General features: G+C 37.9%; 1 protein-coding gene across 1 annotated transcript in view; it reads left to right on the top strand.

Moving 5' to 3' along the window:
• sdk2b (sidekick cell adhesion molecule 2b) overlaps positions 1–14,664 on the top strand; it is a 469,615-nt gene that overhangs the window by 380,741 nt on the left and 74,210 nt on the right. The window contains exon 44 of the mRNA XM_060844513.1: positions 1,800–1,938. Coding sequence (XP_060700496.1) covers positions 1,800–1,938 — 139 coding nt within the window. The remainder of the gene's footprint in view (positions 1–1,799; positions 1,939–14,664) is intronic.

Below are 14,664 nucleotides of genomic sequence, written 5' to 3' on the forward strand. Positions count from 1 at the left end.
TTGTGCATTAACAAAAGACTTCACCAATCTCCCCCCCACCTCTATTTATGAAATAACTCCACAGTGAGGTGGGGGGGTATCCTGTTATCAAATCACCCTTTATTTACATATGAAGAGATTTTGACACTAATCCAGTTCCCTCAGAGCTGGCTTTCAGATTAAATAAGATGTCTGACACACCTGTTTATATCTATCAGCCAGGGCTCCCAGATTGGACCAGATTAACAGCCCCAGTCAGGGAACTCATATACTATGAGGTCCACCTAGCTGACCCTACATGTACAGCAGCAGAAATATCAGCAAACTTAAACCGCCCTAGTTTCTCTGCAAGCATGAGGTCAGGAAGCTGGAACATCCAATCATATTCTCACTGTTCAATATTTTAAACACTCACTGTAATTATATGATCAAATTGCCCAACAAAAGCAAGTGGAGCATCTTAAATTTTGTAAATTGGGAATGGAATGTCAATGGAATCTCAATTTACATCTAACATAGTCACCAGCAGAGAAACCAATCTAGTCAGATCAAGGCAGATGGGCACCCATTGATAGAACACAGAAACAATCCAGGTGGAAAACTTTGCTTGTTGGGATTAGGGAGAGACAGGAAGGTTACCGATCTGCACAATTTGATATTCTCCCATCCCCATTCCCTCCAGAAAGCTTGATGCAGACCGGCAGAACGCAAGTTCCTAAACAGCTTGCTGGCTTGCTGTTCTGTTTTGTGTAAGCAGTCTAACGATGGACAGGCGAATGAGGCCTAGGTATTAAATTTTGGCTGCTGAAAGAACAGATGGTATGTCTCTCTCTATCTCTCTCTCTCTCTCTTTTTCTTTCCTTTTCTCGAATACAATATCTAAAGTCTCAACAAAGCCAATTTATTTTCACCCACAAATTGCTGTAATTCATTGCTTTTAGCCAGCAAATCAGATATTCTATCATACATGAACTAGTCATTTTCTCTCTACTGTGAACAAGTGAGATACTCTGAAGGAAAAGATCAGAGAAGTGAAGGACTTGGGAAGCAAAAGGAATGCTCCATTGAATCCTGAGGACTGGTGCTATTGAAATATTTCTCCAGTCTTTTACTTCCATCCACCCATAACACAGATTTTGTTTTTATCTTGCCTGTATGCATGTGTAGAGGTGTTTTAGAAGGGTCTAAGAGAGTTAAATGTTGACAGTTCATGTTGTTTATCTGTGATTAGAATTTTTTTTGTAATAAATAGAAGTTCTTGTCAAGTACAGAAATTTGGTCCATATTTTCTGATATTCTGAGTCTATTCTACAGATATACTGGGGACTTGATGCTTTCATAAAATTTTTAACTTTTGATTTGACTCAGGGAATAGTTGGGCTTGATTTCTAGAGTACTATCCCAATGAGGTTTGACAGTCCACTGGGGCAAGAGAATGAATTTTTAAATCACTGCTATAGCAATCAATGCTCACTATCCATTGGGTGAACAGGCTGGTGAGGGAAACAGCAAAGTCGGCCAGCAAAGGGAGCAGAGAATGAGGCAGCAAGCAAGCCAGCAAACAAAGCAGAAAATGGAAGAGCGAGGGGAGAGTCAGCAACAATGAGCACACCACTTCAGGTTCCAATGCAGTGCAGTTGTACAATGATGGTGTCAATGACTGACGTCCTGTTCAAATGCAAAGTAATAGTATTTGTTCCCCAAAAGATCTTCTCTAATTGACAACACATTGTTTGGTGTTGATTGCACTGAAGATAAGATCAGACTACATTAAGTGTTAACTTTGCTGAGTTTCAATTTGAATTTATGTTCTATTTCAGGAAATAACACAAAGACTAGTGCCTTGGCTCATGAAGAAATCATGAGCCTAGACAATGGACGGTTTCCAGCACTGGAACTCAACAACAGGCGACTTTCAGTGAAGAATTCCTTCTGTAGAAAGAATGGCATCTACAACAGGTAGCCATCATTGCTCACAAAATAAAAAAAAAATTCTCACAACCTGATAGTTGAGTAAAGTAAGATAGAGGGACTGGTTTAAAACAAAGTTTGCCATCCTTTGCTAACTCCAAGATAAACATAAAATGAGTTCGGTGGGAAATGAAGGGGACAGGCGTTACTATATATTATTTAAAAATTGCATGTAATGATCAAATTACTTCATTAATATCCTGATTGTGTGGACCTAAACTTAGTAGCAGTTGCATTTATTTCTTTACAATTTCTCCCTTTCTGTGTTGAGAGGTTTTCTGATTCTTACATATTATCCTGTTTTCTTTGGATTAGTTGTAGTGCTTATAGCTCCCTACTGTAGCTCTCTATTTGTATTATATTCTGTATCCTGTTTTTATATTCTCTCATTTGGAGCCAGTGCCATGCTTCCCAGTTATCATGTGACCATTCTTTATGAACTTCTGTTTATATTATTTTTTGGGATGTCTTCTATTTATGACTGATTTACTGGGTTTACTATGTTGAATTGTGTATTTATTATTGCTACAATCCCTATTTCTTATATTTATTTGAAGTAATTATCTGTTATATTTTAATATGTTTCTGCCGCACATGTAAGTTCTGATGATATCTGCCTATTAGATGAAGTTCCTCAACTCCATCAAGCCTAGTTGCTTATGTTAGCTGTTATAAGAAAAAGCCTGACTTCAGTTGTCGCTGGTTTGGACCTTACACAGCTTTATTTGAGGCAATACTTAATACACCATGAATCATGCACCACTTCATTAAAAGGCACTCAATGCCTGTGCAACTCAAAGATTTACACTTAAGTTCTAGGATGGCAACTACCCTCGATCATTTTGGAAACTTGGGAACAGAGGAACCGAGTTACATTTTATATTTTATTATAGATTCCTGAATACAGTACCAAAGAATAAAGTCTGGACAGAATAGCAAAACTCTAAATTGTTGCACTTGAAAACTATCATATAAAAGTGGGAGTGTTACATCAAAAATGGACAGGTGGCAACCCAAAATAAGTAGTAATCTTATTTTAAAGTTCTGCATATCCATTCTTTATGATGTTGATTCGATCTTCAAGACTATCACTGCAAACCAGAATCACAATCAACATGAGAAATCATTAAGAAGGTGAAATAAAATCTAATTGCTGGTTGTGCAAAATATTTATTTGCAGAAATCCCACAATTCAAAAAGAAATGAAAATTTGTTGGTTTTCAAATGTGAATTTGCACTGTCTACCAAAGACCACATAGCTCCTGCCCCACTTTCCATTCCATCTGTCCTTTGAATTCCTTTCATGACATTCACTTTGAACTTGGCCTTCTATTTTGTAGTAATAAAATTGAATATATATTCATACAATGCTGTGTTACGTTGTTGAATATATATTCTTACAATGTGCACAGAGTAGGTACAGCCTGCTGTACACTGGTTTTTATTTCTTTTAAATGCACATATACCAAAGCCTTACTATGACTAGTATTGTACCACAGTGGCTAAAAAGGCCTATGGCTAAATTTCTATTCTAGTTCACTGATCTCAGGTTAAGCTGCAATTAGATCCTACAATTGGCTCATCAGTGGCCCTGGATTAATAAGAGAAAATTTTATCAGATTTTCAAAATTTATACTACCATCCAGTAATACCTGCTGGATGAACCAGAATTGTGTGAACCAGAATTGGAGTTGGTTTTTATAATTTTCTTTGTTTAGTAAGAGCAGAAGATCTAGGAGCAGTTCAATCGTTCAAACCCACTCTATCATTCACAGAGATGATAGTTGATGGTTTACTTAATTTTGCTGATACACACAGTTAAGCTTCATATAAGAATATTGAAAATTGGGAATGTGCTGGAGAGCTAGAATGGAGCCATAGCTCAACAAGAATTCAAACTTTCAGGGGAGGAGGGAGGAAGCTGATAGTAAATGACTAATTGGAGCTACCTTTCAAACTCATGACATTGCACTAATTCTTAAATATGTTCAATGAAAATGATTTGATCGGCAGCTGACACAAGAGCAGAGATTACCATCTTTCTTTCTGCTATGGTAAGGCCAGCCTGCTGTGGAATAGAATGTTTCAATTCGCAGGTAATTCTATTGGTATTTTTAAATTCATCTCTGTAGCAAAAATCTGACACAAGTTCACTAAAATTAAATGAAAGCCTGTACACTGTGAAAAATTTCTTGGTCAATAAAAAGTCCAAAAACAAAACTAGGAGACTGTGCTTCCTTTTCTTCGTAAAATGATTCGCAAATGTTCCAAGCACTTCCAGTACCTGGATTTAAATTAACTTCAGGGACATGTGCCTAAAAGTGTCAGCTCATTTAAGTAATGTAAATGAAATTGGTGAGTTGTCAACTTTTTTTCCAAATGTTAATTAAATTAAATCTCACCACAGCAACACTGAACAAATGTCTCAAAGCACTTTACAGCATAGCAAGATGATACTGGGAAATCTGAGCTAATAAAGTGAGTTTTACAGAGTGTGTCAAATGAGGAGAGGAAGGCAAAGAGTTTGAAAGGCTTCGGAAAGAAATTCCAAAATCTCTGGCCCAGGTGATGAAAAGAATGACTGCCAATGGTGGGATTAAAGGAGGAGATGCTGTCCAAAAAGTCAAAGATAGAGCAATGGAGAATTGTTTGGTGGACAAGATTAGACTGTAAATGTTCAAGAGTTCACACAGCTACAGAGTGATAAAACTATGAAAGACTTTTGGCATAGGTGAGAAATTGAAATTAATAGTGAAACCAGAAACAAAAAAGAAACCAAGGATATGGTATGAGGAGTGAGCTGGACTAAGTCTGTGTATTATATAAGTAGAAAGTTTTGAATATTCTAAATTTTACAGAGGCTTTTGGCTGTCCAAGGGAACACTGGAATAACTGAACATGGAAGTGACAGAAGTAACCAATGGGATAAGGTAATAGCAGAATTGGGGATGTAATGGAGGTGAAAGTTAGCATTAAGCATGTTTGCCTTCATTGCTCAGACCATTGAGTATAGGAGTTGGAACGTCATGTTGAGGTTGTACAGGATGTTGATGAGGCCACTTTTGGAGCACTGTGTGCAGTTCTGGTCACCCTCCTGTAGGAATGGTATTATTAAATTGGAGAGTGTTCAGAAAAGATTTACTAAAATGTTGCCGGGTGTGGATGGTATGAGTTATCAGGAAAGGCTTGGACTTCTTTCACAGGAGCATAGGAGGTCAAGGGATGACCTTAGGCTTTTATAAAAACATAAGGAGTATAGATAAGGTGAATGGCAGGTGTCTTTTCTCTCTGATGGGGGATTTCAACACTAGGGGGCACATTTTTAAGGTGAGAGGATTTCAAAGGGACCTGAGGGGCAACCTTTTTACACAGAGGGTGGTTCACATGTGGAATAAACTGCCAGAGAAAATGGTAGATGCACTACACTCTCTTACAACATTTAAAAGATATTTGGGCAGGTATATGGATAGGAAAGGTTTAGAGGGATACGAGCCAAGTGCAGGCAAGTGGGACTAGTTTAGTTTGGGAAACGTGGTTGGTATGAACAAGTTGGACCTAAGGGTCTGCTTCCATGCTGTATGACTCTGTGACCCCATGACTCTAGGCCATTTAATCCCTTGACCTTGTTGTGCTATTGAATGAGATCACAGCTATTCTGTGACTGTACATCACTTTCCTCTTTTAGCCCCATATCTCTTCATTGCTTTTCTTTTGCTCTAGCATCAGCTGCCATTTGCATGAAAGAGTTCCAAATTTTTACCATATTTCATGTGTGGGTACATTTCCTAATTTCACGAAAGAAAGGTGTAGCTCTCATTTTTAGTCTATTCTGCACAACCTTAGACTTCCCAATTAGCTACCTACGTCATCTGTTCCCATGAATGTTTTGAAAGCTTCCATGAAATCATGCATTAATCATCTAAATTGCAGGAAGTACAACTGTGGTTTATATAATCTCTCCTCACAGATCAAACATTAGAATTCATGTATCATATTGGTAAATCTACCCTGCATTTCCTCCAAACACAATATACCTTTGCTAAAATATGGTGATCATTCCTAATCAGGATTCCAAATGTGACCGAAGTAAAGGTGTGAACAGTTGCAGCATACCCCGACCCTTTGTTTTCTAATCTAATGGAATATAAAAGCCTGGATTCCATTAGTTATTTTGATTGTTTACTGTAGAATTCCAGCTCATGGAATTTTAATGATTCAGACACATGGTTCCAAACCTCGTTGAACCTCTACTGTTTCTAACTTTTCACTGTTGAGAACTTACACTATTCTATCCTTTGTGGGGCCGAAGTATATTATCTTTAAGTTTACACATTGAATTTCTTTGGTTGTAGTTTGTTATTTAATTAACTTATCAATGACACTTTTTAATCTTAAGCTTCTACCTTCATTACTTACCACCTCTATTGTAACCTTGGTACAAATTTGGAGATGTTTCTCTATTTCATCATCCAAGCCACTAATATTATGGCAAATATTTGAGGCCTCTTGTTGGATTCCACACTGATTACTGTATCTACCTATTACCTTGATCCCCATCTGCTAACTCTCAGTCTGTTTCCAAACCAATAATTTTCCTTCAAATTTATGAGTTTTGACTTAAACTAAGACTTTTATTAAGAATATTATCAAACGGCTTCTGAAGTCCATATAAATAACATCCATACACAGTTTCCAATCTACAGCTTTAGTTGCATCTTCAAATATTTTCAGGTTCAACAAGCATGACTTAGCCTTTACAAATTCATGCTGGTTCTTCCTGGTCAAAATTTCCTAAGTATTCATGTACTCCTTTCTTAATTAGAAATAACAGTGATTTCCTAACAATAGCTGTAGATTAACTGGTACGTAATTTCCTAATTCCTCCCACCATCTTTCTTAAAGGACAGAGTAACGTGCATTGTTTTCCATTCTAAAAGAACAAGATAACTTTGAAAGATTATAGTTAGAACATCTCCATCTGGTCCTAGGGATTCATCAATCAATAGTGCCATGATTTTCTTCAATACAATTAGTTGACATATGTGAATTTTGCTGAGGCCCTATGCCTGACCCTAATATATTTCACTGCAATGTTTGACTTGCTGACCTCTTCATCAACTATAAAAAACTATTGCCAGTGATGACTCAGCATGTTGACCATTTCCTTATTTTTATTGACATTAAAATTTATTTCAGTTTTCATTATTTGGAGGTGTCAGTGTTGGACTGGGATGTACAAAGTTAAAAATCACACAACTTCAAGTGATAGTCCAGCAGGTTTATTTGGAAACACTAGTTTTCAGAGAGCTGGCCCTTCACCTGACAACCATCTGATGAAGGAGCAGTGCATTCAAATAAACCTGTTGGACTATCACCGGGTGTTGTGTGATTTTAAATCAGTTTTCAAGAGGTCTTATTGTTTCTGAGCACCCTCTTTTGCCTAAAATAATGTTATGTCGATTTTGAACTCAATTCTTTCAGCCCTTACAGTCTGCTTTGCCAATCTTTGCTATTTTTATCTCTCCCTTTCACCAATTATTTTGCATTTTTATATATTTTTTTCTTTAAAGTTTCCTGTTATCTTTTATCTTTTAGACATCCATGTTAGCTTATTGTGGGTAAGTAGAGCTCTTGCCCCTCCCCTTAAGGGTGTAATTTTGTAACATAATCATGTGTATATAGAACCTTAAAATGAAACTTTCTGCTTTTGCTGGTGGTGAATTTATAGGCATGAAGGATATTTAATTAGCTGGGGTGAAGGCATGTTTTAACCATACTTATTTCTCACCTCCACCAGAGTTAACTTCTGGATGGGAAAGCCCCTGGTCAACGTTCTCCTCCAACTCTGCCAATTGAGATGCTTAAGTGGCCAATTAATGACTCAGATGAACCCTACTGCAAGGGGTTCTGTCACCATGCGGCCTGAACGCAGATAGAACTGTAAGCGTCTTGTCACCTTGGCAGAAGTTCGGGATAGTGGAATCCCTCAATCAAACGTAATCAGCACTTGATCAAGGGACTGGACAACACAAGGAGGGAAAGAGGGCTAATTAGAGATACGACCCTGCCCTTGCTTACAACAACTTTGCCTCTGTCTTCCCATGACTCTATTTTAGGGTATAGCCCACCAGGCCCACACCATATCTTGATTGGAGTGCAGTTCAGCTAGCAGCACAGTTCTCTCACTAGCTTCCCAGCCAACAGGCAAGTGGCATCATTTACAAATAAGTGGTCACCATTTAAAACCGAGAAGTAGCAAAATTCTTCTCTGGATTTTCTTTGGAGCACTCATCTTGAAGCAGAATTCTCTATATGATTAAGGAAGAAATGAGCATATTCATGTCAAGCAAATGAGTGTATAGTTATCAGGGACAGATGAGAGTGTGGATTCGAGGTTCCAATTGGATCTGCCATAATCCTACTGACTGATGGAACAGGCTGAAGAAACCAATAAGTTACTCTTGCTCCTTGTTTGTGTGCTCATATTTAAGACTACGAGGACATCAGACAGAGGCATTCAAAATCATGAGGAGCATCGACTAGGGATGAGACTGCACTAGAGAGGATGCAGAGGAGATTTACCAGGATGTTGCCTGAACCAGAGAGTTTTAGTTATGAAGAAAGATTGGATAGATTGAGGTTGTTTTCCTTGGAACAGAGGAGACTGGTGGGGGTGTGGTGGGGGTGGGGGTGGGGTGGGGGTGGGGGTGGGGGTGGGGGCGAAGGTGGGACATGATTGAGAGGCATAATATTATGAGGGATATAGGTAAACTGGGAAGAATTTTTCACCATGGCAGAGTAATTACTAGGGACAGAGTAAAGTTTGGAGGACAGTCAAAGTGGTACTATTGTGCAAGAAGGGAGCAAGGGATAAATCGAGGGATAAACCACAGGCTGGTCAGTCTAATCTCAAAAGTGGGAAAATTATTGCAAACAATTCTGATGGACAAAATTAATCTGCACTTGGAGAGACAGGGATTAATCAAAATTAATCAGCATGGTTTTATTAAAGGGAGATTCTGTCTGACCAAATAGATTGAATGTTTTGAAGAGTAGAATAGATGTGTAAGTGAGTGCAATGCATTTGACACAATCTGCTTAGACTTCAAAAAGGCTTTTGATAAAGTCCCACGTGGAAAACTGACAGTGAAGGACAGAGGCAATGGAATCTGAGGAAATTTGGTTGAATCACAGGAAGCAGAGGATGACCACCAAAGGATGTTTTTGTGACTGGAAGCCTGAATCCAGCAGGGTTCTTCAGAGATATATATAAACAAATTACATTTGAATATAGGAGGGTTGATTTGTAAGTTTGTGGATGTAATGAAAATTGATGGGGTGGTGAATAGTGAGGAAAATAACTAACCTTAGACTGCAGAAGGAATATAGACAGGCTGATCAGATGGGGTGATCAGTGGCAAATGAAATTCAACTCAGATCAGTGTGAGGTGATGCACTTAGACAGGACAAATAAAGTTAGGGAATACTTGATGAAGAGTAGCACCCTGGGAAGCACTGAGGAGCACCAGTCTCTTAAAGTGGCAGGGCAAGTAGATAAAATGCTTAAGAAGGCATATGTAATACTTGCCTTTATTACCTGAGGCATAGAGTTTAAGAGCAGGGAGGTGATGCTGGAAATGTATAAGACATTGGCTAGGCCTCAAGTAGAATATTCCAATTCTGGAATCTACATGGTAGAAGGGATGAGACTGCACTGTAGAGAGTGCAGAGGAGATTGACCAGGATGTTGCTTGGACCGGAGAGTTTTAGTTTTGCAGGGAGATTGGATAGATTGAGGTTGTTTTCTTTGAGCAGAGTAGGTGAGGTGGGGGTGGGGGAGGTTTGAGATATATAACTTTTTGAGGAGCATAGGTAGTTAGGAGGGAACTTTTCACCTTGGTAGAAGGATCAGTTACTAAGGGCATTAATTTACAGGAAGTGGCAGGAGATTTGAAGAGGATGTGAGGAAATTTTTTCACCTAGAGAGTAGTGAGAATCTGGAATTCACTGCCTGTCAGGGTAGTTGAGGCCGAAATCCTCATAACATTTAAGCAGCATACTTTTGTGAGACCAAGACATACAAAGCTTTGGATTGCATGCTTGAAAATGGATTAGAATTATTAGGAACAAAAACATAAATAGCTGGAAAAACTTAGCAGGTCTGGCAACATCTGTGGAGAGAAAGCAGAGTTATTGTTTTGGGTTCTGTTACTGTTCTTCAGGACCATTTCTATTTTAGTTTCTGATTTCCAGCATTTACAGCTTTTTTTTAATAATAAGGACGCGTTTTTAACCAAAGCAGACTTGATGGACAGAAGGGACTTTTTCTATGCTGTAGACCTCCATGATCCTTTGGTTCATCAACAACACAGTTAGAATACTTCACCCTTTCCCAATAGATTTGAAATGTTTATAAGATGTTACATCATGTTCCTCTGGTGAGACAGAGTGAACTTTTGGAACTGTGTCACACAATTCTGGGAGATCATTAACCCTTTCTTTTTGCTGAGTTAATTGATCTCAGCAAAAATGTCAGTAGGGGTTTGAGCTTGACATATTTGGGCTAGGCATGAAAATTCAGACAATGTTCCTTCTCTTGATGACAATGAAATGACTCCTGATACCAAACACCATACAGCTACAAGGTAAAGTACAGCTATGCTACTTCCTGTACCAATGTTTTCTGTAGATTGGCCAGTATCCATGGAACCACAGCTTTGTAAGCTCAGTGCTTTTGTTGGGAGCAGGGAGAAAATATTTATTAAAAACAGCTTGCGGAGTTAAGAATTATTCTACAGTATGAATGTAACGCCTTAATAGCACAGACATTTGCTCATTTTTGACCCTAACTTTGGAATTAATTTGCTCTTCTAATATTTTTCGGAACAGTTTGAATACAAAACACTATTTGGCTATCTGGGAAAAAACATCATAATGGTGTCAAGTTAAACTTTGCCAATGTGATAGAAATGTTTTTGAACTGCCATGGAAAGCTTTAACCTTCAAATATGAAACAACACAGTACCAAGGAATAAAACTAGAAAATAATGGAAATACCCAGCAGCTCATGCACATGTTGTAGAGAGAAAAAAAATGAACTAACATTTCTGTTCTGAGGTTACATTTTTGACCTGAAATGTTAGCTCAGTTTCTCTCCCAAAGATGCTAGCTGACTTGCTGTGTGTTTCTATCACTATCAATTTTATTTCCAACATCCCACCTTTTCCAGTTGCTATGGAGCAACAGGAAGACTGACTGAATATGGACTGAAGGAAATCCAATCAAAAAGTGTACAACACAACTTTATTTCCAAAATGTTCCACTTTAAGAAATATATTTTGCTGTAATTCAGAAATATTTATGTAAAAACTTTCGTGAAGATGTGAGATGACTAAATATTGAAATTTCTGAGTCAAGTAAAAAACAAACCTTCTGAAAACTTGTTCTGTTTCTCTCTTTTAATATTGTTGGTGAGAAACCTTGTTTGCAGCTGGTGTACTTGGTGACTGCTTTGGTGCCCTCAGAGGTGGCATGTTTGGCCAGCTCCATGGAGAGCAGCAGGGAGATTCTGATCTTGTTGTGCTTCTTCTCCTCTTCTTGGTTGTCGCTTTCTTGGTACCTCTTTTGGGTGCCATGTTTTACGCATATCTTGACAATTTTTTATCTTTCTCTAAAAAAATCGGTAGCTGTGCTAGTTAACAGTTGCATGGTGATTTGGCACCATCTATTTAGTCTCATGAAATGGCAATCTTATAGTATTTATAGTATAGTATTTATAGCATTCATCTCAATGGATCAACCTTCCCAAACTCTATCTAATCCCATCAATATATCCATCTATTCCTTCACTCCTTGCAAGTGCTTCTCATTGAATCCATTTAGTCTCATCACCTCAGTTACTTCATGCGATATAGATACACATTTAGCCACTCTCTGGTAGAGACAATTTTTCTGAATTTGCTGTTGATTTTATTACTATCTTATATACATGACTATCAGTTTTGGATTCCATGCACAAGGAAATGTCTTCTCTACTTCTACCCGAGAAAACCTTTAGATTACCTTGAAGATCTCTATGAAGTCATCCCTCTTTTTCACAAGCAGAGGTCAATCCTACTTGATATTTCCTGACAGCTGAAATCTGTTTCTTCTGGTATTATCCAAGCAAATCTTTTCCACCACTGCCATATCTAAACATTCCTTTTTAGGGGGGCCTTTGGTGCAGCAGTGGTAGAGTCCCTACACCTAGCCTGGGTTCAAGTCCCACCTGCTCCAGAGGTGTGTAATAACACCTCTAAACAGGTTGATTATGTTAAACTCCAGTTATGTTCAAATAGATGTGATTTTCATGAATTAGATATCCAAAACATGACTTGTTGCTTTTGTCCTTTTTTAAGAGAAGGTCTAAACTTTACAGAGATTGGAGAAATAGAGTATCCTTTGGTTCAGGGATACTTATGGGAGTGATGCCTGCTTTATTTTGTGCTTGAAGCCAATCGCACTACATGTACATTGAGATAGCAGTCTGGAGAATATCTGGACTATGGATGCCTCCGCACATTGTGTCTCTGAGCCTACTTACTCCTTATCTCCACGTAAGACTCTTCAACTCCTTATGTACTATAACAGTCCTTTATTTTCACAAGTACATAGGTTATAAAGTACAACTCAGCAGTGTTGTGTCAAAGACATCTTTACATTTTCATTTAAGACTCGTGTCTTCTTTTTCACTGATGTCTGAGTTATGTGATCAGATAAATTATTAGGAATTACATGAACGTCATTATACAATTTGGGAGGGATCAGTTACCCTTTAGAGCCTGTTGGAAATAGACATGAATACATGTAAAAAGTGGATAAACTCATTGGAACTATCAAACTGTCAAGGCATTTAAAACTCGTAGCATTTCACTTATATTAAGAATTCTGCAATTTATATTAAAAAATAATCAGTCCTTGCTCTTCAGTGCTATCTGTTGGTATCAGTCTTAGAATTATTAAGGATTTGAACTCCATTACTGACTTCATAACCTATTATTGTACAAGTCTGATTGACAACTGCAAATTGTTATGAGGTCTTTGGTGTGAGGCAATGAATACAAATACTTATCTTTATAAGGGATTAAATTGTCGAGGAAATTTAAATGCAGTGTTTTATCAATGAGAGTATTTGTTTTAAAGTGATAATCAGTAACCACTTGGAACTTTATTTCATCTATGAGGCACCTTGTGACAGGCTTGGAACTGTTTCCAAGTGTGGCAAACCTATCCTCAGGGACACTCAGGTTTGTTGAATCGGGCATTCTCCTGAATCTGACCTCCCGATGCAAGAGCAAATATCTAGGCTTTAATTTTGGGAAGCTAATTGATTGTAGCCTTGTGCACTGACCATATACTCACAGTAGTGAGTCACTGAATAATAATCAGACAATTTTTTTTTCCTATTTTACCTGCAACACCAACTTAGTTGAAACCTGCTAACAGAACAGACTAAGAGTTAAATTGAGGATGCACTAAGTGTGTTTTCACCAAAATGTAAATTAGATATATCACAATTATGTGATCACCAATTAAATCTTCTTCGGTAAATTTCCTACATTATTCTGAAGCCTATAAAATATCCAATTTTATAAAGTAAGAATGACCAGAGAATGTTGTCAAGTGAGCAAAAGTGAGAACTGCAGATGCTGGAGATTAGAGTCGAGAGTGTGACGCTGGAAAAGCACAGTAGGTCAGGCAGCATCCAAGGAGCAGGAGAGTCAACGTTTCAGGCCAAAGCCCTTCATCCAAATATTGGCTAGCGGCTTGACATAGAGAGACAGAGACTTGGACAGAGTTTGGAACTTTCAATCTTTTAATATCATCCTGGATAAAATGCTAAGCCTATAGACTACATTTTGGGAACGGGATCGAGAATAAAAAGAGCAAAATAATTGAAATGCACAGGTTCATTGTCATTTGAAAAGAGAAACAATATGTTCTGGTTTCAGACATGAGTTATTTACAAAAGCTTTGCTTAACAAATTTTAAGGAGCTTTACATATTCCTTAAGCATTCTAATCTTCATTATTATCAAATGTTCAACAACATTTTGGGGAAGAAAATTCAAATTATTAGCACAGTTCCACCTCATTTTCTATTCTCTCTGTCCTACTGAAACATCAAATATCCTTGCATATTTAGTTCCCAGTCTTGGTCACCATGCAGCCATATTACTGTATTGGCAATTAGTTCATACCCACATATCTCTGTTTGTGCCTTTAGATCTTTGACCACATTGAAAATGCTGAGTGCATTCACGCAGAGTGCTCTTAACTTTGATATTTTGACATCATTTCACTTTAAAAGCATATTTGATGCTCGGCTTTCATTTTCTGCCTTCTAGTCTCCCTAGCATCTTTTTGACTTCCTGAATCCCAACTTTTCTTCTACTTTGACTTACCACTCAGGTTCCCATTGTTGACAAGCTAGTTTAAACTCAGCCTAACAGCATTAGAAAATTTCCCTGCAAAGATGTCAGACTAAGTTCCGTCAAGTTGTAACCCATCCAGCAGGTTCCGTGTTCCCTAAAACTGATCCAATTCCTCAGAAATCTGATGCCCTCCCCTGTATACAAGTTTTCCACCTAGATATTCAATTGATATATTCTCCTGTCCTTTGGTTTTGTAGCATGGGGCCTTGCAATTAATCCTGATATTACTGCTCTTGAGATCC

This window comes from Hemiscyllium ocellatum, chromosome 25 (assembly GCF_020745735.1).
Source record: "Hemiscyllium ocellatum isolate sHemOce1 chromosome 25, sHemOce1.pat.X.cur, whole genome shotgun sequence".
NCBI lineage: Eukaryota > Metazoa > Chordata > Chondrichthyes > Orectolobiformes > Hemiscylliidae > Hemiscyllium > Hemiscyllium ocellatum.